Genomic DNA, 24,068 nt, shown 5'->3' with positions numbered 1-24,068 from the left:
GGCCTCCAGGGACACAAGACAAGCACGGCCAATCAAAATCACACACGCCGTGTGTCAGTTATGCCAGTGACTTTGGGCACATGATTGGGTGGAATTATAGACGTTCATTAGCAGTGTCTGTATACAACATGTCACGCTGCCATAAGATGCTGCTAGGACCTGCATCCAGGCTTCTAGAGCATGGAGTACGTCTCAGGAGTCTTTAAACTAGATACAGTACCTTAGTCACCTTGACATTAAAAATATGATTCAGGAATATGGGGTTAAGATCTGTGTATGTTTTAGATAATGTTGTCATTGTATTTAAAGGCTTAAATGTATGAATGTGATTTTATATTGTTTATATTGTTTTTGTACCGTTTTATATTGCTTATGAAATTGTATTCGGTAACCAGGGCACAATTGTGAATGAGACCTTGGTATCAATTGGCTCCCCTGGCTAAATGAAGGTAAATAAAACTAATCTAGTGGGCAAGAACACCACAAACCATCTGGCTTCAATATAGGTCAGGCTTAGTTAATAGGCTCTATAGAACTTAAATGCCCCCTACATTAATGTTCCCAACATGGCTGCTCATTCCGACGTCTCTCACAGAGAAGAGTGCAAAAACGCACATTCCACTCAATTTTAACGTTGGCACAAAGTGAACGTTCATCAACAAGAAAGGGCGACGCCTATAGGAGTTAGAATATATCATTTTAAGATAAAAACATTTTTAAATAGAAAATGTTTCCAAATTGTAAGTCTCGGACATAGGGCAAGAGAAAAACGCATATTACATTACTAGACTAGCACATAGTGCAAGTGCTTATAATCAGTAATGAAATGTTGCCAATTTTCTCCAAGTTTGACGCACTGTGGGAATGCTCTTTAATTGGATATCTTCGGATAACCATTTGACCTGGTGTAGCCTACTTTAAGAAAAACAATAAGATGACAACATAGTCACGTTATAAGTAAACTTAGACAGACAAATTAGACAGTTAGACAAATAAACATTGATGCATCGTCAAGCTCACTCACATGTCAGATTGTAACTCAAAAGATGATGCGACGCGCGTGGTGCTCAGTGACACACACACACACCAGATGAAAATGTCTAAGAACATTATTATCCAATCCCACCCGAACGCCACAGAACAGAAGTGGGAACAGTCGCGCCCGTCGTCCAGTCAGAAAAATGTACACATCCTGAACCCTGTGAACGAGAGGATGCGCTTCGTCTCGCTGCTGTTTTCTCGCAGTCCGGTGAGGTGAAGTCACGCTCCGCATCTGCGTCTCTCAACTGCCGCGTCTACTTGATGACAAGGGGACAGACAAGCACCACCCACGACTAGCCTACTGGACGGTCATCTAACAAACTGTTCCGCTTTCTGTTACAAACTCGAGTTAGTGGTTTGTGGTTTGATCAGTCATACATTATTGTGCGAGTGTTTAGTCTAGATAGTGGTTTGTTTAGGGCGATTTTCATTCAATTCGGTGGGGTAGGCTATAGCACGGGCCAATTTAGAACCCATTAGTCTACATTTTGGAGCAGATCCGAATCACGAGGCGTATTCACGAATTAACTTTGAGCGAAGCCAGCTCTACCTCCATCCATCATCCATCCATCCATCCATCCATCCATCCATCCATCCATCCATCCATCCATCCATCCATCCATCCATCACCCTACTATTTTTACCCAGAAAGAAATACGGGCCGAGGTCGGCCAGTTATTTTTAGCCTGGAGAAATAAGCGTGCGGACTTAAAACTGTAGCCTAAATGGTCATCATTAGATGTTAGACTGAATAAGGTGTAAACTGTAGTGTGTAAACTTGGCAGAAATTGAATATAGACCTAATATCCATAAGTATATGGTAATTAGTGTATAATACCATGGAAATAAGAATTGTTGCACTTTCCTCACAGAATTAGCTCCTTATCCAATAGGAGCTGGCCCCTCCGTGGAGGCCATGCTGAATTCTATGTAATATTCAGTTTCACCACTAGATGTCGACAAACACTGCACACTGCCCTTTACATAGCCTAGAAATTCAGCCCATTGAAACATTATATAATTAATTATTTTAATATCAAAAAATAATTTAGTGGTCATCAAATGTTTTCAGATTTAGTCTATTGATGATGCACTCACCTGATGAAATCAGTATGCTCTTTGTACATGAAAGTACATAAGCCGCTGTTAGAAAAAAAAGTATCGGTATCGGGTTACTGGCCCTAGTATTAGCCTAGGCTACTTCCCAGCTGGCACACGACTGACCTTCAACTTTGAATTATAGTTGGATTAATGTCAGTCGTCGTTTCAACCTTGAAACAATATTGAATGCTCAATGGTTGAAAAAGGTCGATATACTTATAAGTCAATGTTGAAATTCTGTTGAAGATCCGTACGTTGATGTACAACAACGTCAACATGATGTAGCCTATTCAACCTGCCTTATAGCCCTTTAATGCACAATATGGGAAAAAAGTGGCCCAATTAAGGTTTTGCTTTATATATCTTTGCAATAAATTAATTTTATTGGTCACAAATCCTTATTTTGCGCTTGCACAAAGAATGAGATTCGAATTTCCTTTCGTGGACATCCGAGGATGTCCTATTATGGACACCGTAGTTTCTTTGGAAATTTTGGTGAGGTGCATCGTGTGTAATGTTTGTCTCACACTAGCTGGACGTAGCTAGTATCTACTTATATACAAGCTGAGCAATGTGCCAGTCATTCCCTTGTTGTCCAACTTTAAGTTGGTTTTGCTTTCGCGTTTTAACATAGGCTATCCTGGGTCATATTGTGCTGAAGAGGTTGTATGTTTAGAAAGCTAAAAGCTGTTACCAGCCGGCAGATTGACTGTTAATGCCTTTTTCTGTAGAATTGCTGTATAGAAGTATGTCAATGTGTTTTTGTGTGTGCATGCCAGTGCCACAAACACTTATTTTTCACATTATTGTTGCTATTTGCACAGTTGTCAGTGTTGCAACCCCATTCACTGCTGCTGTAGGCCTACATGTGCATCTTGATTCTAATGTAAAATAAAATTGTAAAAAGTTCACGCCTTTGTTCTCTGTGGCTACATGATTGAAAAGTAAGAAGTTGAAACAAAGTTGCAGTTTCAACAGTGATGCAAAGTTGACTCAAAGACCTTAAAGGACAATGCTCGTTTTTGACAACCGGGACCTTATTTACGGCATATTATAAGACGTTTCACTCACTGAGATAACTTTGGTGTAATTCGGAGGCCTGTAGAAGAAATTTAAAATCCAGCGCGAGCCAAGTATATCCATGTAATGGCGGCGGACGGGGCACTGAGAATGCAGCTTCTAAAAAATCTATTTTCTGCCGCGAAACGGTTGTTTTCATCAATCTGTCTTTATGAATCGCTGTGCGCATGCGTGCTGGAGCAAGTGAGGAAGCTATTTCGTTTCTAAAGACGTTTCTAAAGATCATATTACAGAGGCATGTGAAAAACCACAACAGGCCTACGCTCTATGTAAGCACAACTAGCGATTCATAAAGACAGATTGATGAAAACAACCGTTTCGCGGCAGAAAATAGATTTTTTAGAAGCTGCATTCTCAGTGTCCCGTCCGCCGCCATTACATGGATATACTTGGCTCGCACTGGATTTTAAATTTCTTTTACAGGCCTCCGAATTACACCAAAGTTATCTCGGTGAGTGAAACGTCTTATAATATGCCGTAAATAAGGTCCAGGTTGTCAAAAACGAGCATTCTCCTTTAATACATCCATGGTCGCAACCAATAGGCTACATCCATGGTCGCAACGGTTCACTCCCGATAGCTAAGTTTCGCGCAATGCATGCTGGTCAATTGAGTCTTTCAAAATAACAGCGACCACATTCAGTTTATTGAACTTATTACTAAAAATAATGAACATTTCTGGTTTGGTTTAAGTTCATTGTAAACAAGACACATATTACACGTGTTTAGAGGCTACAAAATCATAGACTTGAATTCTCCTTTAAACTCTGATGTTGCACACTCCTGTATGGTAGGTGGCGGTATGCATCTTTGCTTTGGTTCGTGACTCGCCAGTAAAGTTAGAGGCATGGAAGTATAGGGGCTTGGCTGCCTGTTCCTGGTAGTCTGTGCGCATGCGTGGTTCTCGTGGTCAGGACCGGTGTATTATCATGGCGACATACGTGGATATTCTGAAGAGCGAGTTTCCCGAAATTGACACAGAAGTGTTCGATTATATAACAGGTAAGAGACACACAACGGCAGATGATCTTGTCAGTCGTATAGGCAAATGTCTGTGGTCAGATTAGAGTTCAACGGCATCACCTCATTACCACGTGAATTAGCTCGCTAGCAAGCTAAGAGCTCTAGGATAGAGTGCTAACATCACGTTTAGGTGACCCGGGCTTCCCCCCGGTGCACTGGGCAGCCACTGATTGATTTCAGATATGGGGGGACATCTGGTTTTGGCCACGTGATGGACCGGCGCTCGGTTTATCCAAAACGACTGACATTCAGGCTCAGTCATGAGTAATTAGCTGGCCTCTAGCCTAGAAGGTAGCTAGTATCTACCAGTTGGAATGCTAGCTAGGATAACTATCTTTCTAGTTTGCCGGTATGCTAGCCGGTATTCGTAGCTAACATCCATCCAAGACGTGTCGAGTCGAGCACTGTGAGATAGAGACAGAGATTAGACTAGGTTTCCTCGGGTGGACATTAAATGTAGTTACCCTGAAAATTATGTTTTTACCCTCCAAAATTATGTTCAATATAGATAAATAATACTCAATTTACAAATTACAAATTTACAATCTACACATTTCCAAATTAGCCTACACAATAACCTGCCCAGTTCCATTGAATTACAGTAGCAAGCTAGCTAGCTACCAATTTTGCATTCTCATCCAAATGTCCTCCATATTGGGCCATGATTTATCCGGTTTTGAATTGAATTTGAATTATAGTGATCTTTCATCTCTCTCTCTCTCTCTCTCTCTCTCTCTCTCTCTGTGTAATTGAATCTGTGTGTGTGTGGCAGGTGTTCTGGACTGTGGAGGGGCTGATTTTGAGGATGAAGACGAGGTGTTTGAAGCCATCGGTGGGGTACTGCAGGGGGTTTCAGCTGACTGTAAAAATGAGGAGGACATCAGAGACATCTGTCTTCAGATGTTTAACACACTTAAACTGTAAGCAAATCACTCACCATCATACTGTACCCACCTGCACACTTCACTAAGTATTTTTGTACCCCAACTCTTAATGGCTGAAGCAGTTCCATTTGCTGAGTCACCAATCGTAGCCTCTTTTCTTCACCAGGAATAACTGTCACTCTGCTCAGAAGCAGGTACTGCTCAACGCCCCGGTGCAGTTGTCTCAGATAAATGTAGATTGTGGTAAGAAGACCCCCCTGTCTGCATGAAAAGTTTGTCGTTTTTATCACGTTCTGGTATTTAGCTGTGACTTTTGTCATACTGACCATTCTTTTACCTTGGACACATGCCCCCACTTCTCCAAAACCTCACATTGACTTGTCTTCCTTATATCCTCTGTTCCTCTGTCTCCTCTCAGTATCGGCTACCAATGACGTCCAAGGCATCTGGATGATGAAGCGGAGCCAGAACACTGTAATGTCTTTTTCCTCCTTAAGAGCTACCACATCTAATGATTTGCTCTTGTGCTTTTTATACTTTGTTGTGTAGGCATCAGGGCCAACTTGGACTAACATTTGGCTTTCATTTGCTCACTTTGCCCCCCCCCCCCCCCCCACACACCACCTACTCTCTCCCTCTCCCTCTCTCTCTCTCACACATACACACACGTTTAGACTGTAAATGCAAAGAAACTGGAGAAAGCTGAGGCCAAGCTGAAGGCAAAAAGTGATAGGAGGAATGAGCGTGATTCCCAGAAAACGTCCAGCCCACTGTGAGTACTTTGCCTTTCAAAATATGTTATCTATGTTTGAAATCCTCTGATTGGCTCCGCCCAGCGACCGCTGGTGGAGGGTATATATTCAGTCATGTGTGTTTTGTTCGTTTGTTCGGTCACATAGCAGGATTATACAAAAACTACCAGAACGATTTTCATGAAACTCGGTGGAGGGGTGTAGCATGGGCCAAGTTAGATCACATTAAATTTGGGTGCGGATCAGAATCACTGGGCGGATACAAAATACAAAAATTAAAAGAAAACAACATTTGCCATACTTGGACCGGCTTCCTTCCCTTTATATCTACTTCTCCTGCTGGGTTTACTATACCGCCGGTGGCCGAGCGGAAGTATTATTGTTCTAGCAATGTGTCGACCTGGGTTCGGTTCACTTTTTTGTTTTTCGAGCCGCGAGGAAGATGTTGATTTTTCTTTAGAGAACGTTGGCTCTTTGTTACAGTGAGGAATCAAGTTAGCTTTAGATATCATCTTACATATCAACTTTATTTATTTGCTGTTTAAGCAACCAATATTATCTTATGTTTCTATAAAACCATTTCCAGTTTAACCATTTCAACTCGATTACACCAACAAAATGCATTAATGGGCGGAGCCCCGTGCTCTCTGAGCGCCCTTTCTAATTAATACTGTAATCACAGCTGAATGGTTCTTGAAGACTATTTGAGCATTTGAGAGCTGAATCAGACCGTTGTTTGATGGCTCTAATGACCTGGGTCATTCTTTGTTCTTTCTTTCTTTCTTTCTTTCTTTCTTTCTTTCTTTCTTTCTTTCTTTCTTTCTTTCTTTCTTTCTTTCTTTCAGGGTACTTGAAGAAGCTTCAGCCAGTCAGGCTAGCAGTAAGAAGGACAGTCGTGTAGATTTGTCTGGCAAGAATCGAAGCTATGACATTCGCATTGAGAATTTTGATGTCTCATTTGGTGAGAGGTGAGTAGTACATTTTCTGATTTACAGCAAACACTACTGTACCTGGTTTCATTTAGCATTTTTCCCATACTGGCCGGCGCTGTGGTCACACAACTGATGTTAGCTAATGCAATGGGCTTTAACTAGGGAGGTGCACAGCGATTATTTTCACTGACGTGTACATGATGGTTTTGTAACCGACTACACGAGTAGTCTAAAACACTCTCAGCGGCAGCTAATTTGCACTTATTTGCACTTACAGGGTTGGCTACTCAGGTCCCCCACTCTTCCTCTTCTGTTTGTCAATGCAAAACAGGGGGTTAGTTTATGACCACTCACTAACAGCGCAAGGTCATTAGCCCTTTATTGGAATGTAGAAACTATTTTGCTAATTTAATTGTCTACCTCCTCCAGAATTCAACTCTTTATTAGGCTAGTTAACGTGTGAAGCGCAGTTGAAATCGAGTAACTTTCCCATCGTCTTTCAAGACAAAGTACTCCCAAACTTTGCTGGTACTCTGTTTCACCTTTTACAGTACTGTACATGGTTTGTGACTTACATAATTTAATATATCCACTTTCTGTTGGGCCTTGAAATTGTCAGTTGCCAGAGGAATCAGATGATTACAATGGTGTAGTACAGGGCTTAAAAACGAAATTATTTTTCAATCGGTTCGCTCCGAGCAGAACCAGCATATTTAACGTTTCCGTTCTCGTGTTCCGCCACCAACATAGCGTTCCTGAACCGGTTAAGAACGAAAAATAACGTTCCGTTCACCGTTCCGGGGCCTTTTAAGACTCTATAGGCCTACAGTATTTCTTGTAAGGTAGGCTATAACCTAATCAACAAGTCTAGGGTTGTGGTGGCCTTATTGCCAACAATATTAGCCTTGGTGATGTGTGCTGTAGTGTAGCCTTATTGATTATTTTACAAGAAATACGCAACATTAGTCCTATTCCCGTATGCCCTCAATCCACACCGTAAACTATGCGCAGGTCTATCATAAGTCATCATCATAGGTCATCATCCTTTTTAAAATATTTTCTTGTAGCCTACTGTTGCTGCAAGCTATTTTATTCTGCGCCTGTAGGCCTATTGTTTGTTTTTATTTCGTTTTATAATGTTTTATGTTATTTATAAATAATTAGTCACCTCATTCATTCATCTGCGCAATCCCTATTGTTTATGCTGCTTTCCTTTTGTATGGGAGCTGCGGATTTGGCGCCTATACGCCTAATACGTAGCCTATCGTCTGACATCCGCGGTCTTTAATATTATAGTAATTTAACTTATTCTATTCAATGATCAGGGGTGCACGGCACATTGTCACTAAAGTGTGCTCATATTAATTAATGTAGCCTAATCATTTGATTTGTGAAAGTCAAGACGTGACGGAAATCTGTGCAACAATAGGCTATGACTAGATTCTAAGAGGCGCGCTCGCTTTCACAGCCTAATTGCCGAGTTGAACTCTGAAGGAGGCTGACCATTAAATTAGCAATACATAGGTTTATGCATACTAGTATACATCCAAGCAACTGTCACAAAGTGTTTTAAATTGCCAAACCATACTTGGAGCGAGATGCGCAACGAGTGAAAATTGGCTTCCGCTGAATGTTGGTTGTAAAGATAGAGGAACTTTATTGCAGACACGCAGGTCCATATAAAACATTATATTTGCACAGTAGGCTATTATTTATTTCACTTTATTATTTGCATCATTCTTTGTGGACCAATGTTGGAATAAATTTGCCTTCGAACGTTATTGCCCTCTCTGACATCCGCGGTCTTTATGTGAAATCTAGTTTTAGCCCACTGAAACATTACAGGCTATAGGCTAGCCTACTCTTCTTCAATTAAATAATTCACATTGATATCTTCGCTAAGTAATAAGCTGTAAGGACGGGCTGAACTACTGTTTTGCACAGGCAAACAAAGGAGAGTGTGTGACAGCCCTGCGCAACGCGTGCAAATTGGCTGCTGCTGAGTGGTTGGAAACATCAAGAATAGTCATGCATCTTAGCTTGCAGAGTTTGAGAAACATCCTAAATTTTTCTAAATAGCACTTGTTGTAGAAACCTGGGAATCCTGTTTTTAGACTAGTCATGTAATCGGTTACAAAACCACCGTCTAGTCGTCAGTGAAAATAGTCGCTGCGCACATCCCTAGTCTGAACTAGGCTATGGTGTGTTCTTGTAGCCTAATATCTAAATCTCTTCATTTCGCTAAGCAAGCATTTAAGATCCTGACTGTGAAATAACAGATTTAGGGGCCTAGGCTACATTACAAAAACAGGACAAGATGTAGGCTACAAATTTTATAAATTTAATTTAGCCTATTCGGCCATAAAAGGCTCAGCTTTCTTCTTTAAAAAAAATATATTTGTAAGTTATATAGGCCTACCACAAAGACCGAAAAAATAACGTTATTAACCGGTATTAAAGATTTCAAATTAACGTTTCTGTTCTGGAACAATTAAAGACCATTTCGTTTTCGTTCCTGTTTCTTTTCCTCGTAAAATACCGTTCGTTTTCGGTTTTCGTTTCCGTTCCTTGAACCGGTTCGGAGCCTTGGTGTAGTAACCACATTAGTCATTCTCAGGGTGACACTGAAGTTTGTACTTGACTGCTGTTAAGCCTATCTACTCTCTCTCTCTCTCTCTCTCTCTCTCTCTCTCTCTCTCTCTCTCTCACTCTCACTCTCACTCTCACACACACACACACACACACACACACACTTAAATAAGCAGACAGGAAGTGGGTGTGACTACTAATAAACAACTCGCAGGTGCTTATTGTTAGGGTTATTGCGATGATCTCCCTGCCAGATGGAACCTGTTTAGTCCAGTCAATACTGATGTGTGTGAGGTGCCTTTGCATGTATTATTTAAATAGTTTAACCGACTCGTATTTCGCCGTTGATTGGCTGTGTCGTTGTTTACACAAGTATGCGCGCACATCCCTAGCATTACCGTATTCATGCTTGTTGAGTTGGAAGCCACATCTACTGAGAAACATTTCTCTGCTGTTCCAGATCTTTGCTGCAGGGGGCAGAGCTGTCTCTCGCCACAGCCCGCCGCTACGGTCTGATTGGGCGTAACGGCCTGGGGAAGACCACGCTCCTGAAGATGCTTGCGAGCCGCAGCCTGCGCGTTCCCGCCCACATCACCATCCTCCACGTGGAGCAGGAGGTGGACGGTGACGACACGCTGGCCCTGCAGAGTGTTCTGGAGAGCGACACAGTCAGGGAGGAGCTTCTGGCAGAGGAGCGCCGGCTCAACGCTAGGATCGCCACGGGAACGTGAGTCACACATGGACAGAAATACCTTAGGGAGTCATTCAATGATGGGAGTCCTCCAGGGACAAAGGGTGACTATGACTGTAGTCTGATATTCAACAGGAACAAGGTCTCTGCTCAGCAACAGATATTCAAATAAATGGCTTTATTCCTCTAGGTGGCGCCAGAGTTTGACATGAACCATTCACTTGTGCTTGTCCTTGAACAAACTTTTTAAAAACTGTGCAAACTATTGGTGTTTGTGAAATAGAATGTGTGACAAAAGACAAAGCAAATGTATGCATCAGACTCATTAACAAGGCTCGTGTCCCCCCACACCCCCCCCCCCCCCAACTGACTATACGCCTTGCCCCACTTGCACACAACCTCGGATTGTTCCACATACCTCAACGGCACACACACTGTGTACATATAACATGGGTCTGCACACACACTGTACAGTACATACACTCACCACACTCCATTCTGTATAGCAGGGTTTCTCAAAGTTGGTGTTGTGGCACCCATGTGCGCCGTGACATTGAGTCCAGGTTTGCCGCGGAGTCCTTTGATAATATTTGGAATTTAACAGTGTCACTTATAAAATTATTTTATATCAGTTTAAACATCAAATACAACTCTCTTTTTTCAATCAGTTGTAACCGAGATAGATATTCTCTCAAGTTTTCCTTGGTAGCTTCCATATCTCAACAAAAAAATGATTGACACAACTTTCAGCTGAGGGGTGACTTTGTAGGCTAGCTAATGCAAACGCACTCTCTAACGTTGCCCGTCAGCAGATGTCAGAGACAAGCCAGAAGACAGGAAAATATGGGTACGTTTCCTAAGAGAAAAAATAATGTTGCACCCATTCAGCAACTTCCACTGGGGGCTGTGCCCGACCAGCCCGGAGCAGCAGAACGGCCGAAACGGAGGCTTTATGAGTGCTGCCTGAAGTCTGGTTTTAGCCAGACTACAGGCCCCACATCAGGGAGACGCTGGCTAACCCCTGGGCTCCACAGCGTCCATCAGTGTCAACCGTCAGCATCCGTCAAAAATCAAGAAATGAACGTCGGCGATTCTGACGCAGGCATCAAACACAACGCAACATCTACAGTGGAGCCGCTGTCATTAATTACAATGGGATTAATTTCCGTATAGTCTGATAGTTGATGGATGACGCTGACGCTAACAGACCCAGTGGAGCCAAGCTTAACGCAGCAATGGTACCAAGTAAATTTGCAAGGCACTTTGAAACAAGGCATCTAGCATACAGTTCAAAAGACATAGTTTAAAAGACTAAAATCACAAAATGAGACACAGAGTGAACGTATGCTTTCAACTGACAAAGCACGAGGCAATTTTTTTTAGTTGCTAAGTTGGTTGCCAAAGCTAAAAAGCCACATGCCATCATGGAAACATCCATTATCATATAAGGTTCTGAGAGTGAAAACTAAGAATGTAATTTAGGGGTGCCGTGGATGAAGAAATTATGTATAGGGGTGCCCTGAGCCTGAGACGTTTGAGAACCACTGCTGTATATAGTACGTAAAATACATTTGTGCCTCCCCTTTTTTGACAGGCAACAAGACCTATCTTAATTTATCAGACATTATTTCATGTCATTTCTATTCACAGCTATTTCAGTGGCATGACTAGCTTCCGTCCTACCAGTCCTGAACAGAAACAAGCCAGCCACGCACATAAGCCAGGCTGGACCTTACCTGTTTTTTTTAATTATTTTTTTGTATTTTGCATTTGTACTGTTTTTGTGTACCGCATTTGCACTGTCATGTCTTGGCACTGTCCTGTCCTGCACCCTGTCCTATGTCATCTGCAACAGCGTATGCCTTAACCCTAGTCAAATTCCTAATAGGTTATGTGTGAACCATATACATGGCTAATAAACAGAATCCTGAATGACTTCTCTCAAAGAATTTCCCATCCCAGTAACCTGTTGCTTACCCTGTTCCAGTGCGGATGGATTGGAGAGTGTTCGGCTGACTGAGATCTATGCTAAACTGGAAGAGATTGAAGCAGACAAGGCACCCGCCCGGTAAAACTGAGAACCACTCCCAAATACTTTTCTACATAACCCAATATTATTCTAAACATTACCCAATATTATTCTAAACATTACCAAATATTATTCTAAACATTACCCAATATTATTCTCTTTCATGATACATTCTCCCTCTGCCTGCAGAGCTTCAGTTATCCTGGCTGGTCTAGGTTTCTCTGCCAAGATGCAACAGCAGACAACACGGTAAGTGTCCAGTCCTCTTCCCTAGGTTTGACTTTGGGGTATGGATGGGTGGAAGAGAAACTTGTGTCCATTCTCCCCACAGGGAGTTCTCTGGAGGGTGGAGGATGAGGTTAGCTCTGGCCAGAGCTCTCTTCGCTCGGTGAGTTGTCTACTTGTCACTCTATTTTCATTCATTACACATATATATATACACTTGTATATTGTCATACAGGCCACAACTACATCTGTTTCCGTTAGTAAATTGTGTATTTTTTCTATATTTTTAGGCCTGACCTTTTGTTACTTGATGGTAAGTAATGAATACTCCTTTTCAAGCACCATTCAGATTGTAGGTGAACAGTAGTCTGTGGGAGTCCTCTTATGCCAGGGATACGTGATTTCTCCATGATTTAGCTGTGATTTTGCTGTCTCGTACTAATTTGCATAGTCATAGAGAATTGCTAGCATCTAAAGGACACATCCGGAGGTCATAAATTGCACAGTGTGAGAGAGTCACAGATCAGCGTCTTAGGCTCTAAAGACGAGGCTGTGTTCTCTTGACGAATTTATGGCATGTCCGAATTTTTTGTTGTGTCTTGTGAAGTGTAAGTGGTGCTCCAATGATGTACATATAGCCGCCCCTGACACGGTCGCGCAGCATGAGCACATGCGCTGGAAAGTGCGATCGTGTCTGAAACGGTAGGAGCGAAACTTTCAGTTGTGCGGTGTGAGGGGTTCACCGACATTGTACGGGGTATCCATGGGTTTTCCCTCATCTCTCTCTCTCTTTCTCTCTCTCTCTCGCTCTCTCTCTCTCTCGCTCTCTCTCTCTCTGTTTTAGAGCCCACCAACATGTTGGACGTACGAGCCATTCTCTGGCTGGAGAACTACCTGCAGGTCGGTCTCTACTGCACAATGACACGTATGCAGAGTGCTGTTCTAACCATCCACACACGGACGTGTGTATTCACTAATGTTGTTCTCACCAATCGCAGACGAGCATTTGTATTCATGAATGTTGTTCTTCTGACCAATCGCAGACAGGTGTGTGGATTCATTCATTCATCTTTGCCCCTCCTCTATCACAGACTTGGCAATCCACCATCCTGGTCGTGTCCCACGACCGAAACTTCCTGAACGCTGTTGTCACCGACATCATCCACCTTCACTCACAGAGGCTAGAGAGTTACCGTGGCGACTATGAGAACTTTGTTAAGACCAAAGAGGACCGTCTAAAGAGCCAGCAGAGGGAGTACGATGCCCAGCTTCAGTACAGAGAGCACATACAGGTAGAAAAACACACACACACTCGATCTCACACACACACACATGCATACATAATGTATTTGTCTTAACATATAGTCTCCTACTGTACCTACCTACCAAGCATAGGCAAAGAGTCAGTAATGATATACAAAGTACATGAAAATGCATTAAGCCGGACGTGTCCCATGTAACCGCTTGCTGTCCCAGGTGTTCATAGACAGGTTCAGATACAACGCCAACAGAGCAGCACAGGTCCAGAGCAAACTGAAACTCCTGGAGAGACTGTGAGTATGCACTTTGTTATTATCATTATCATTGTCATCACTTGGAATAAAAATAAAAGAACCAAGACATCCTTGCTTATGCAGTCGCTCTCCTCCATGTCCCGCAGCCCTGAGCTGAAAGCTGTTGAAAAGGAGACCGAGGTCACCTTACGGTGAGAGGCGGTTCCTCCTCTTTAATGAAGTTCTTTATCCTTGATGTGGATGTAACTTCCATTTAAACTGTGATTTCATCGTGTGTGTGTGTGTGTGTGTGTGTGTGTGTGCGCGCGCGCGCCCGTTCATGTCTGCAGGTTCCCTGACAACTTTGAGAAGTTGTCTCCTCCGATCCTCCAGTTGGACGAGGTGGAGTTCTACTACAACCCAGATCAGCGCCTCTTCACTGGGCTGTGCGTCTCCGCAGACCTGGAGTCCCGCATCTGTATCGTACGTAAAAACCATGCCTCTCTTCATCTACAGTCTTAATCTCTTCATCTATAGTCATAATCTCTTCATCTATAGTCATAATCTCTTCATCTACAGTCTTAATCTCTTCATCTATAGTCATAATCTCTTCATCTACTGTCATAATCTCTTCATCTACTGTCATAATATCTTCATCTACTGTCATAATATCTTCATCTACTGTCAATCTCTTCATCTACTGTCAATCTCTTCATCTATAGTCATAATCTCCATCTATAGTCATAATCTCTTCATCTACAGTCTTAATCTCTTCATCTATAGTCATAATCTCTTCATCTACTGTCATAATCTCTTCATCTACTGTCATAATATCTTCATCTACTGTCAATCTCTTCATCTACTGTCAATCTCTTCATCTACAGTCACAATCTCTTCATCTATAGTCAGAATCTCCTCATCCACAGTCAGAATCTCTATCTACAGTCAGAATCTCTTTATCTTCAGTCAGAATCTCTTTATCTTCAGTCAGAATCTCTTCATCTACAGTCAGAATCTCTTCATCCACAGTCAGAATCTCTATCTACAGTCAGAATCTCTTCATCTACAGTCAGAATCTCTATCTACAGTCAGAATCTCTTCATCTACAGTCTGGCATATTGACATGATGGCTCTGGTTGGCTTCTCTATTTGGCACATCATTGGAGTAGTGTCCTTAATGCTGGTGTTCCGATTTTCGTTGTTCTCTGAGATCAGTTTTCCTCTCTCTTCTCTCCTCTTTTCCTGTCTCAGGTGGGTGAGAACGGGGCAGGTAAATCTACCATGCTCAAACTGTTGATGGGGGAGCATACACCTGTTAATGGCATCAGACAAGCTCACCGGTAAGGTCATGTATGATCCCAGCCCTGCTGTCTTAATGGGACAGGGCTCCCACGGGGCCTTGAAATCCTTGAAAGTTTGTGAATTTGAGGGGGAAAAATCAAGGCCTAGAAAGTGCTTGAAAATAGACATAAATAGGCATGGGTCATTGAAAGTGCTTGAAAATAGACATGGGTCACTGCTTGAATTTATATAGTTTGTGCAAGAATATGTTAGATTTGTAAAAAATGTAATATTAGTAAATATGGTATAATATGTCTGCATGTTTCCCGCCATCTGAGATTGAGAGTCGTGCGCGAGTCACTCCACCTGCCCCAAAAAAGTCAAGTGCGGTGAATTGGGTCCTTAAAATGGAGGGAATTGGGCCTTGAAAGTCATTGAAAGGTCCTTGAATTTGATATTGCAGAAGGTGTGGGAACCCTGATGGGAGGTTTGTGCGTGTGCGTGTCCTCATGCCATTAATGCCAACTTTGCTTTGCTCTTTGACTCAGGAACCTGAAGATTGGTTACTTCAGTCAGCACCACGTGGATCAGCTGGACCTCAACGTGTGCTCTGTAGAGCTGCTACTCAACAAATTCCCAGGTATGAATGGAAAGGAGGGCTTTGGCATTCTTGTAGTCAAAGTATCTTCTAGAAGGTGCTCTTTGGATGTCAGGGAAAAACATAGAATTCATCAAAAAGGTCCAAGGCACTCTTCTTGATTAAAAAGCTTTAATAATAGGCTAGTTCATCCTAGAACGGAACAATAAAAAACGCCAACATGTTTCGACCATGGGGCCTTCATCAGGGCTAGTTACAAACGGGGTTTGTAAAGTTTGTAACTAGCCCTGATGAAGGCCCCACGGTCGAAACATGTTGCAATTTTTTATTGTTCCGTTGAACTAGCCTATTATTAAAGTTTTTTAATAGAGAAGAGTGCCTTGGACCTTTTTGATAAATTCCCAGGTACCTCTGAACCACTGTACATGGATACTGCAGATACCTTGCAGCAGGCTAACCGACTCTCCTTTGCTCCTCCTGTCCTTCTACCCCCTCAGGTCGGACGGAGGAGGAGTACAGGCACCAGCTGGGGGGCTACGGGATCACCGGTGAGCTGGCCACGCGGCCTGTCGCCAGCCTGTCAGGAGGACAGAAGAGCCGGGTGGCCTTCGCCCAGATGACCATGCCATGGTATGTGTAGTGGTATAGTAGAGTTTGTGTAGAAGGTGAAGTGTTAATGAGATTAGTTCACTGTTAGCCTCGCATAGCCAGACCTGTCACCACACTTCATTTACACTGTGCCAGCGCTGGAGAAAGGTCTGGCTGGACTCTACCATTCGGGAATGGGGGGAGGAAACGCTGTATTTCTTTAAACCAATCACCATCATCACCATTATTATTATTATTATTATTATTAAGTCTTTATTTAAACTCAAATATCTGCTGAGGCGTGAACCTCATTTACAGTGATGTCGAGTAACAATAATAAAAGATACAAAATATGCAATGCACCAAACAAATCGTCTTCGGCGGAGCAGTTGTTAGGTTGTTGTTGTTTCATGTAGTCTGGATTGGCCGACCACATGAATCGGCGCCATTAATTGGGCAGTAATAAACTAATTACGTCGGGCCCGGCCCAAGCCCGTGGCATTCTGGCCCGGCCCTACCCTAGCCCGACGAGTTAAGCAATTACTCAGCCTGAGCACGAAGGCAATATCACTACACACAGCTACTGTACATTAGCCTATGACTAAAAATGTACAGTGCAATAACGGAGAATTATGTTCTCTTGGAAAATGAAGCAGGCGAACAGTCAGGTTGAAAATGTAATGAGTGACTAATACAAATACAGTGTGGATGTAGGTAATAACAAAATAACTAAAATAAGAAATGTCTCTCTTCCTATCCAACAATTAGTCAGACTCACCAGTTCGCTGTTAGATGAGCAACAAAACTGCTTGTGTTGAATAGCCTTCACATTCCGCACATCTTTGCCAACCGGTTAAATCCAAAGACAATCACAGGCAAAACTATTTAGCCTACAGTTAATTCCACTTGGCTGTTCATTTGCGTTCGCTGTGCAGGAAAAGGATGGCAGCCACATTAAGGTACAGTAACGTTGGCTGCCTAGCTAACGCAGCCAGCTGTGTACATTCGGTCTGGCCTATTTTCACATTTCGCACACAGGAACACTACATCACACTACGTGACCCGAAAACTAAATGTGTGTTAAATTGTCCAGAGCCACCCGAACCCTAAATATGCGTTAAGAAATTGGCCCAAGCCCCACGAACCCTAAATATGTGTATAAAAAATTGGCCCGAACCCTAAATATGTGTTAAAAAATTGGCCCGAGCCCGGCCTTAATCGGCCCATGGTGTCGGGCCCCGTCGGGCTGGCAGGCCTCTACCGTTGAGTCAGACTAGGTCACTGTTAATTGTAGCATAATGTTGTTTATCTCTCTAATTCTATCTCTCCCTCTGTCAGCCCAAACTTCTACATCCTTGACGAGCCGACCAATCATCTGGACATGGAAACTATTGAAGCTCTAGCCAAGGCTCTCGACAAGTTCAAAGTAAGCAAGCAAGATAGATAAACGGATAGTATGAACTTTAATAATTAATCCCTGTAGGTAGAAATGTGGCGTTTCAGCAGTGGGACATTACAGCAATAGTTGGAAATGCAGAATATACATAGTAGCAAATAACCATGAGAATAAAAAGCACAAGGAATATGGCATGTCAGTGAGGTTCCACCACATTAGCATCGCATGTTAATTTCCCATAGGCTTTTTTATGTTTAAATCCTTATATTTCGAGAATTCAGTCATGAACCCAGCTAATAATTCATCAGACGAATTGTGACCAAAACTCCATACGATATCAACCTTGTTTTCTGAAAATCACGTTTTATTTGCAGTAGCATTGAGAAATACTACACTACCCACAATCCTCAAGTGGTGTTGTTACCATGGAAATGTCTACACTGTCGACGGTTGGGCACAGGCTACTGAGTGACTGACATTTTTGTGCGTGGCTGGAAGCCAGCGCACCCAGTATAGCGTTTGTTGGGTTATCACTCCCTCCCTCCCTCCCGACAATGTTGGCTTGCATCTGTCTTGCACCACAAGAGGCAGTAGTCTCAGCACGCCAAAATCAAGACGCCGATCTCCACTGCACAAGTAGAGTAGTGATGAGAGCATTGGACTCCCACCTGGGAGACCGGGGTTCAAGACCTGGTGGGGATGACTTATTGGAACTATACCCCAAACCTCCACATGTTCATACTTTCACTCCAACCTTTACCCCTTGCCTTATAGGTCAGATCCTGTCCCAAAGCCAACCCTTATTTTAACCCCAAAACACACTAGGGACTGGAAGTAGGACACCAAAACCAACCCGCCGATCTCCCCTGCACAAGTAGAGTAGTGGTCAGAGCATTGGACTCCCACCCAGGAGACCGGGGTTCAAGACCCGGTGGGGATGACTTTATGGAACTATACCCCAAACCATCCTTTCACTCCAACCTTTCTAAGTTCCACAAGTAGTGGTCAGAGCATTGGACTCCCACATGGGACATTCTCAGAGATTACCATCTATGCCGAGTGAAACTCCTCTAGTCTATATGTAGCTAAACAAACGCTGTTGTTTACGTTTTCAAACTGATGTGTCCAGGCGACAAGGCCTATCTTAATTTCAGACATTATTTCATGTAACTTCAATTCACTGCTATTTCAGTGGCATGACTAGCTTCCGTCCTACCAGTCCTGAACAGAAACAAGCTAGCCACGCACATAAGCCAGGCTGGACCTGGCCTGGTTCATTCGTTGTTGATCTAAGAACATTAACAAGGGTTCTAGCTAATGTTTGCTGCTTATCCTATGCAGCTCTGGCAACTCACACAATAGCTTAACATTAGGTATGTGAATGTATCTGCATCACAAATTCATATTATTAAAATGAGTAATGCCTTATCAATGTGATCCACCGCTTCCTCGCCGACCCCTTCTCTGGGAATGGGTAGAACCGGTGGCAGAGATGGTAATCAGAGCGGTGAACGTCAGGAACGAGGCATGGCACCATGTTTCTGATGGCAAACGCATTAGCTAGCGAACGTTACACGCATTATAAACACAATATACACACACAACACAAACTAAAACACAAATATTAACACTTAATTAACAATGAAAAAGATTCAATTTTTGAAGAAGCAAGTTGGAATTCTGAAGCAAGTTTGAAACTGAGCGAGAGACGAATATCATTCGCAATGGTTTTTGAGATGCACACTCTTACAATAGGCTAATTATGTACAGTCTTGTACCATAACCTTTTTCTTGTTTTCCCCCCAAAAATGTAGTTCAATATACATGTTAAAGGTCACAATTCGTATGATGAATAATTAGCTGGGTTCATGACTCAATTCTTGAAATATAAGGAAGTCTATGGGAATTAACAATGCAATGCTAATGTGGTGGAACTCCCCCCCCAAACAAACAGGGGGGGGGGGGTCACTGACACGGTCTGTATATCCATACATACATACAGCATGTGTAAAATACAGTGCCTCTGGAAAGTATTCATATCCTTTCACTTTTTCCACGTTTAGTTGTGTTTACTTATTTGTCTTATTCCAAAATAGATTTTATTATTTTTTCAATTTAAACTCAAATTTCCCCTCAAGTTTTTTTTGTGTGTGGAAATGTATTAAAAATAAAACACTCATATCACATGTGCATATGTATTCACACCCTTTACCCCATACTTTGTTGAAGCATCTTTGGCTGCAATTACAGCCTCAAGTCTTCTTGAGTATGATGCTAAAAGCTTGGCACACCAATTTTTGGGCAGTTTCTCCCATTCTTCTTTGCAGATCCCCTCAAGCTTCATCAGGTTGGATATAGTCTCGCTCCAAATATGACCTTTGAATCGCTGCGCTCCACATACTACATAATAGAGTCTTTGCCACTTCGCCGCTCAAGATGGTGTTCTGAGGGCGTATCAACGGGCCAACGTTGAAAGAGTGATAGGTCATAGCAGCAAATGAGAGATGCTAGTCCAGGTTAGATGGGAGGGGCATATCAATGGGTGATCGCGAAAGTCATACTGATTGGTGTCGACGGAATTCCAGCGCTACCAATGAATTGCCAGTATCCTCCCTCTTAAGCACCTACTGTATTTTTAGATTGCTATTCTTGCACTTTGCCTTCAGCACTAGATTATACTCTTAGTCACTTGTTTTAGAAAGGAGATGCACTTGTCACTTCTGGCAAGTAGTAGTTCAGTGGCTTTGCCTACATTAAATGCATTTATTTGGATAAAAGCATCAGCTAAATGACTAATGTAATTTGAACACCAGATTTTTACATGAAGTGTCTGAGACCCATAGAGAGATCTGCAGCATGCAGTAACATAGTTAGCTTATCTTATGTAGTCTATCAGTGAAAGAACTCTCATAGGTCTGGCATTGAGACTAGGTTGGATGGAGTGTCGGTGCACAGCCATTTTCAGATCTCTCTAGGGATGTTCAATCAAGCTCAAGTCTGGGCTCTGGCTGGCCCACTCGAGGACATTCACAGACAGGCTTGTCCTGAAGCCACTCCTTTGTTGTCTTGGCTGTGTGCTTAGTATTGTTGTCCTGTTGGAAGGTGAACCTTCACCCCAGTCTGAGGTCCTGTCCTGAGTGCTCTGGAGCAGGTTTTCGTCTCTCTGTACTTTGCCGTGTTCATCTTTCCCTCAATCCTGACTAGTCTCCCAGTTCGTGCTGCTGAAAAACACCCCCACGGCATGATGCTGCCACCACCATGCTTCACTGTAGGGATGGTATTGGCCAGCTGATGAGCACTGCCTGGTTTCCTCCAGACATGGCGCTTGGCATTCAGGACAAAGAGTTCAATCTTGGTTTCATCAGACCAGAGAATTTTGTTTCTCATGGTCTGAGTACTTTAGGTGCCTTTTGGCAAACTATAAGCGGGCTGTCGTGCCTTTTACTGAGGAGTGGCTTCCGTCTGGCCACTCTACCATGATGTACCATGTACATTCTACATACATTGTCAGTCTAAATATTTCTACACAGGTAGATGTCAAGGAGCATCCATCATATATCTAGTAATACACATGTATACATACATACGTTCACACCTCTATGACAAACAGAACGCTCAGGCACTGTTGTATAGTCTGAATGCTGCTGGCACAAAGGAACATCTGAACTGCTCCGTATTGCACCTGGGTGGGATGAGCCTGTGGCTGAAGGTTCTCCCCATCTGCCACAGCTCGCCATAGAGGGGATGGGAGGGGTTGTCCAGGATAGACTTCAGTTTGTCCCTCATCCTCCTCTCTGCCACAGACTCCAGGCTGTCCAGTTGTTGCCCCACAACGAAGCGAGCCCTCCTCACCAGTTTGTTTTACTGTTAATGCTGCCTCCCCAGGAGGTGACGGCAAAGAACAGTGTGCTGGCTACAACAGCAAGAGAACATCCTCAGTAACCTGCTACACACATCAAAGGACCAAAGCCTCCTGAGGAAGAACAGTCTGCTCTGTCCATTCCTGTAGAGGGCCTCTGTTGTCGGTCCAGTCCAATTTGTTGTTCACCCCCAGGAACTTGTATGAGTCCACCATCTCAACTTCCTCCCCCTTGATGGTGATAGGTGTTGGAGGCCTCCTGTTCTTTCTGAAGTCCACCACCTGATTGGTGGAGTACTTCAGAGATGGTTGGCCTTCTGGAAGGTTCTCCCATCTCTACAAAGGAACACTGGAGCTGTCAGAGTGACCATCGGGTTCTTTGTTACTTCCCTGACCAAGGCCCTTCTCCCCCGACTACTCAGTTTGGCCAGGCGGCCAGCTCTAGGACGAGTCCTGGTGGATCCAAACTTCCTCCATTTATGAATGATAGAGACCACCAGCTCAGTGGCCTTGTGGTTAGAGTGTCTACCCTGAGATTGGGAGGTTGGGGGTCAATCCCCGGCCAAGTCATAGCAAAGACTATAAAAATGCTACCCAATGCCTCCCTGCTTGTTAATCAGCATCAAGGGTTGGATTGGAGGTAAGTCCCTGCGAAAAACTAACGTCATGTCCGGGGGTGTACTTGTACATCAAGCTGCCTCACACTAAGAAATCAGGAGGTAGGCTCCTGCCCTATGGACCACCAGGCTCAAGGCTACTTACTTACTGTGCTCATTGCAGCATTCAATGCTACAGAAACTTTCTTGTACCCTTCCCCAGATCTGTACCTCGATACAATCCTGTCTCAGAGGTCTACAGACAATTCCTTTGACTTCATGGCTTGGTTTGTACTCCGACATGCACTGTCAACTGTGGGACCTTGTATAGACAAGTGTGTGCCTTTTCCAAATCATGTCCAATCAATTGAATTTACCACAGGTGGACTCTAATCAAGTTACAGAAACATCTCAAGATTGATCAGTGGAAACAGGATGCACCTGAGTTCAATTTTGAGCATCATAGCAAAGGGAATGAATACTTATGTACATGTGATATTTCTTTTAATGCATTTGCAAAAATTTCAGGAAAAGTTTTTTCACTTTGTCATGGGGTATTGTTTTTAAACATTTGAGGGGAAAAAAGGATGTCATCCATTTTGGAATAAGGCTGAAACATAAGAGTATATAGAATACTTTCCGGATGCACTGTATACATACATTTATACAGACTATAATAATATTCATATGTACACTCACACGCACACACACACACTGTACATTTCTACACTCAGTATTGTTATAGAGTCTGATGCCCGTTGGCACAAAGGAATGCCTGAACCGTTCTGTTTTGCGCCAGGGAGGGATGAGCCTATGGCTGAAGGTGCTCCCCATCTGCCACAGCTCGTCATAGAGGGGATGGGAGGGGTTGTCTAGAATAGACTTAAGTTTGTGCCTCATCCACCTCAAATAACTAAACTGAAAAATGTATTGTATGATTGTGTTTATTCATGGAATAAATCTATGTTCTTTCTCCTGTCAGGGTGGTGTGGTTCTAGTCTCTCACGACGAGCGTCTGATCCGGTTGGTGTGTAAAGAGCTGTGGGTGTGTGAGGCAGGGAAGGTGCGGCGAATCGAAGGGGGCTTTGATGAATACCGGGACATCCTTCAGGAACAGTTTCGCAAAGAGGGATTTCTGTGAGAACTTGAACCCAAGTTTCTCGTCACCGCAACGCCAATGACCGACATGCCAAGTTGCCAATGGATTATCACCACCAATAATAACCCCAAACCTTCTTATCATACACCCCAACTGCCAATCAGCATCCTGCAGGGGGAACCCGAGTCTGACTGGTGCGGCCCCAGCAAGCCTGCTCGCCACAACATACCCTTAGTTTGAGCACACACGATTCAGCTGGCTCCTGACAAGACCTGGATACTTGAGCAATATTCCGACTGTTGTCCTGCCGTCTACAGAGCAACCCTGACTGTGATGTACTGGAAATCTAAATCAAGTGCTCTTTTTTGTTTACTCAAACAATTCTGGCTCCTGCCTTCCCTGCTCACCTTGGCGCTAGTGCGGTAGACTTGCCAGGGATGTTACATCCTGCCCCTCCTTATTCACCAATGTATGTGTACAGCTGTCTTGGCGAAATACTTAAAATACCCTTAAAGGACAATGCTCGTTTTTGACAACCTGGACCTTTATGACATATTATAAGACGTTTGACTCACCGAGATCACTTTGGTGTAGTTCGGAGGCATGTAGAAGAAATGTAAAATCCAGCGCGAGCCAGTATATGCATGTAATGGCAGTGGTGGGGGCACCGAGAATGCAGTTTCTAAAAATCTATTTTCTGCCGCGAAACGGTTGTTTTCATCAATCTGTCTTTATGAATCGCTAGTTGTGCTTACATAGAGCGTAGGCCTGGTGTGGTTTTTCACATTCCTCTGTAATATGATCTTTAGAA

At 43.2% G+C, this 24,068-nt stretch overlaps 2 protein-coding genes across 2 annotated transcripts in view; one reads left to right on the top strand and one right to left on the bottom strand.

Moving 5' to 3' along the window:
* egfem1 (EGF-like and EMI domain containing 1) overlaps window positions 1–1,110 on the bottom strand; it is a gene marked incomplete at both ends in the record, with an annotated part of 52,356 nt that extends 51,246 nt beyond the window's left edge. The window contains one exon of the mRNA XM_084460014.1: window positions 1,025–1,110. Within this exon, the coding sequence (XP_084316140.1) occupies window positions 1,025–1,110 (86 nt within the window). The remainder of the gene's footprint in view (window positions 1–1,024) is intronic.
* Window positions 1,111–4,139: 3,029 nt separating this feature from the next.
* Window positions 4,140–24,023, top strand: abcf3 (ATP-binding cassette, sub-family F (GCN20), member 3). Its single transcript, XM_084437915.1, has 21 exons — window positions 4,140–4,224; window positions 5,018–5,165; window positions 5,296–5,372; window positions 5,548–5,603; window positions 5,804–5,901; window positions 6,727–6,849; window positions 9,863–10,129; window positions 12,081–12,161; window positions 12,312–12,371; window positions 12,454–12,510; window positions 12,638–12,660; window positions 13,192–13,247; window positions 13,439–13,639; window positions 13,824–13,900; window positions 14,008–14,052; window positions 14,191–14,323; window positions 15,092–15,180; window positions 15,670–15,761; window positions 16,217–16,349; window positions 17,646–17,733; window positions 23,141–24,023. The coding sequence occupies exons 1-21, from the start codon at window positions 4,152–4,154 to the stop codon at window positions 23,297–23,299; spliced, it is 2,136 nt and encodes a 711-aa protein (XP_084294041.1). The 5' UTR covers window positions 4,140–4,151; the 3' UTR covers window positions 23,300–24,023.
* The last annotated feature ends 45 nt before the right edge of the window (window positions 24,024–24,068 follow it).

This window comes from Borostomias antarcticus, assembly GCF_949987555.1.
Source record: "Borostomias antarcticus genome assembly, chromosome: 1".
In the NCBI taxonomy this organism is placed as follows: Eukaryota; Metazoa; Chordata; class Actinopteri; order Stomiiformes; family Stomiidae; genus Borostomias; species Borostomias antarcticus.
This window is presented reverse-complemented; position numbering and strand designations above follow the sequence as displayed.